A 3,749-nucleotide genomic window follows, 5' to 3' on the forward strand; every position below is an offset into this window, starting at 1 on the left:
CCACATATATAAAAAAAAACACTGAATTCTCTCTGGTATTGTTCAGGGGGCCGGACCAAATGAGGTCCGGCATTCAGCTTCGGGACCCCTGGTTTACAGCATCGGTTGGTTCTGGACTTCAATAAACCTTCATGACACAAATCTGATCTCTGAGGATCTCTGAGGATCTCTTGTTCTCCTGAAGCACAGCTACAGATCTATTCAGACTTTAACCATGATCCTCTTTACTTCACCATGCTGAGGTCACCAAACCAGCTCAGCTTTCCAGAAGTTAAATCAGGTTCAATAAAAGAAAAACAAAACATTCCTTCTTCCTTCTCAGGTTTCATTGGCTCTGCAGGCCTTTATTGAGAGGCAGGAAAGAGGCTAACAAGAAAGAGGGAGGATGTGAAGAACCGAGCAGTCAGAGAACCAGGCACAGGGTTAGATTCAAAAAGAATAGTTTTTATTCAACCCAAAACAGAAACTTGGGTAAATAATGAAAAATGACAAAATTGGGCCCATAAAGTAACAGATTTCATCTCAGACTGACTCAAACAAACAGACGTCTCTAAATGAGACAAAGGGGAAACTTAAATACTGGCTGATCAGGCCACACAAAGAGGAAAACACCCAAAACCCTGACTGAAGCTACCATAGGAACCCCATGATGAGGATGAACCAATCTGCAGTCTCAGGTTTGCTCCACCTCCTCGTTCTGCTGAAGGGCTGGAGCATCACTCAGGAAACTCAGAGAACAAACAAACGTTAAATCAAGCTAAACATGACAGTGTAAACTAAAATGTGCGGAGTTGTTCCAGAATACAGTGTTACGATGTGTTGGCTTCTAAACAAAACCCAGATATTCTATGAATTAAATCCTAGACTAAAAACCCAAATATAAATGTGTTGTGACTGAACTACTGTGTGTGGTGTGATGTTGGCACATTAGTGTGGATGTAACTGCAGCCAGAACAGAAGACGTGGCAAAGGTCACCAGGCTGGGACTCAAACCTGTGACATGGAGGACGACGGCCTCCAGACGAGGGTCATGTTTACCCACCACCGCCACATTTTCTCTGACCTTGTTAAAAACATCCACCTGCCAACAAATGGTGCCAAAGTCAAATCATCTGCCAGGCTGAGAGCCAGGATGTGGCAGCTGGAGGCAGAAAAACAGGAGAGACATGAGAGACATGAGAGACGAGAGAGATGAGACCTCTGGAGGCCCAAAGAGACCGAGCAACGCAGGAGCAGCCTCAACCTGAAACACTGACCTGAATCACTGACATGAATCACTGACCTGCAGGGCTCAGTGATGCTCTGAACCACCTGCAGTTGTTCCCTCTCCACTATCTGATTGGTCAGTTATCATCCAGAACTTGTTTAAATTTAACCTTGGCTACTGATAAGACGACAGATTCCTCCCTTATTGCAGGAACTCTTTCAGAGTTTAGTTTCTGTTTTTCTGTGTTGTCCTGTCTCCTCCATTTGTTCCCAGCTGTGTCTCGTTCCCCGAGTTCCCTCCCAGTGTGTTTAGTCCCACCTGTTGTCTCTAGTTGGATCCTCGTCGTTTGTCTGTAGTTGCACACAGTCGTACGGTGAAGTCCTGTGTCTACTCTGCTCTCGTCTTCAGTCTTAGCCTTTCAGTTGCTACCAGTAATTAGCTGTTGCTAGTGTTCTGCCTGAGCTGGACTGTGTTTGAGCCAATCTTCATTAAATCACCATCTTTCAACCTGGGTCCGTCTGCGTTCTGCCTCACCATCACACACCCCAGATCATGACATGGATTCTTGTTTGGGTCCCAATGGAGGAGAACCAGCAGAGTTTGATTTTATGTAGCTTTTGTAACATCAGCAATGATGTTCTGCAGCACCATGAAGGTAAGTTATTTTATTTATTTTCAGCAGCAGGCAGTTCAAAGTGCCTTGCTGCTGAATGCTGGGAGTCCAATCAGTTCGTTTGAGAAACCGGCTCCCAACATTTCATCTATCACAGTCTGCATTCACCCTCTGACCATGGAGAGCTACTGGATAGTAGCCAGAGCTGCCCTGGGGCAGTCTGACAGAGGCCAGGCTGCCAGGCACTGGCGCCCCCTGCTGAGCACCACCAGCAGCAGGCCAGGCGAAGTGCCTGACCCAAAGACACAACGACAGAGATGGAGGGTGTGGGGAATCAGTCAGGCCATGAGGGAACATGGACCCACTGCCCAGTGGGGAACAAACATGTCAGCAAAGTCAGAGCAGAACATCTCTGATGATAACCAATCAGATGGTAGAACATTTCTGATGATAACCAATCAGAACATCTCTGATGATAACCAATCAGATGGTAGAACATTTCTGATGATAACCAATCAGAACATCTCTGATGATAACCAATCAGAACATCTCTGATGATAACCAATCAGAACATCTCTGATGATAACCAATCAGATGTCAGAACATCTCTGATGATAACCAATCATAGCAGAACATCTCTGATGATAACCAATCATAGCAGAACATCTCTGATGATAACCAATCAGATGGTAGAACATCTCTGATGATAACCAATCAGATGGTAGAACAGGAGGACACCTACTCTGCAGGAGGATCTCTGGATGTTTTCCCCAGCAGTCGGTCTGTGAAGCTGGCCTCCAGCGGTTCTGCAGACAGAAGGACCATCAGCTCATCATTCAGAGACTGAAGAAGCACCTGAAGCTACCTGTGACCTGTGTTGACCCTGGTTTACAGGAAGTCTACTGCTCAGGGTACTGGTTCTGCTCCCAGCATCCTGGTCGATGGGTCCTTCTCTTCAGAACATGAACCATCAGACCGGTGGGTTTTGCCCTGTTGGCAGCTTGTGGTGGGTCCGATCTGGCTGGTATCTACTGACCTCCAACGCTGAGCGTCACCATTTTCGTCTGTTGGATCTGCTCTCTGCTGTAGACGCAGCATTTATAGAGGCCGTTGTCTTTAGGACGGGGACGCCTCAGGACCAGGCTGAGGTCTCCAGACGCCAGCAGGTCCTTGTCCATCTCTGTGCGGCCATGGTAACCCAGGATCTGCTTGGGTGAATGAAGCTCTCCGTTCCTAAAGGTGATGATCTCGGTCTGTCTGGAGTCCGGCCGGGTCCACTCCACCCTGACGTCCTCGTCCAGAGGAGCAGGGATTTTAAAAGGAAGGGACACCGATGGGTCCCCATCTGTGACCTTCACGATCTCCAACTGGAGACCTGAAGGTCAGAGCAGAAGGTGAGCAGAGAAACCAGATGGTGTCTGGTGAGGAAGAGGAGCTGCCTTCACTGACCTCTGAGTATGAGGACCACCACTTTCTGCCGGAGGATCCTCCCATGCTGATCCCAGACGGAGCCGATATACACACCATTAGTTAGACAGACGTTCCTGATGGTCAGGCTGCAGTTTCCAGTCGTCATCAGGTCTTCATTCATCATGTGGCCTTCATGGGCCTGACCCTGTGCTGGTGAGTCCTGGTCTCTGCAGTATCTGCAGAGCAGCCTGTTCCCTCGGTCCGACAGCCTCCAGTCCACAGCAGAGGCTTCAGCCAGCAGGGGAGGCGGGAACTTAAAGGGAAGGACAGCCGACCTGCTGCCCTCCACCAAAGAAACCTTCTCCACCTGGTGGACTGAGAGCAGAACATGGGTTAGACATAAACATAAAGCCTTTATGTCTGACAGAGTAACCCTGGTAATGTGTTAACTTACCCTGGTGATGCATTCACTGACCCTGGTGATGCGTTTACTGACCCTAATGATGCGTTTACTGACCC

General features: G+C 48.3%; 1 protein-coding gene across 1 annotated transcript in view; it reads right to left on the minus strand.

The window, feature by feature from the left end:
• LOC106942392 (uncharacterized) overlaps positions 1-3,749 on the minus strand; it is a 24,503-nt gene that overhangs the window by 6,592 nt on the left and 14,162 nt on the right. Inside the window, exons 6-8 of the mRNA XM_015025660.1 lie at positions 3,270-3,605; positions 2,857-3,195; positions 2,563-2,626 (exon numbers count right to left, since the gene is read on the minus strand). Of these exons, the coding sequence (XP_014881146.1) occupies positions 2,563-2,626; positions 2,857-3,195; positions 3,270-3,605 (739 nt within the window). The remainder of the gene's footprint in view (positions 1-2,562; positions 2,627-2,856; positions 3,196-3,269; positions 3,606-3,749) is intronic.

This window comes from Poecilia latipinna, unplaced genomic scaffold (genome assembly GCF_001443285.1).
Source record: "Poecilia latipinna isolate Pla-1442-1.1 unplaced genomic scaffold, P_latipinna-1.0 Scaffold4241, whole genome shotgun sequence".
NCBI classification, from domain to species: domain Eukaryota; kingdom Metazoa; phylum Chordata; class Actinopteri; order Cyprinodontiformes; family Poeciliidae; genus Poecilia; species Poecilia latipinna.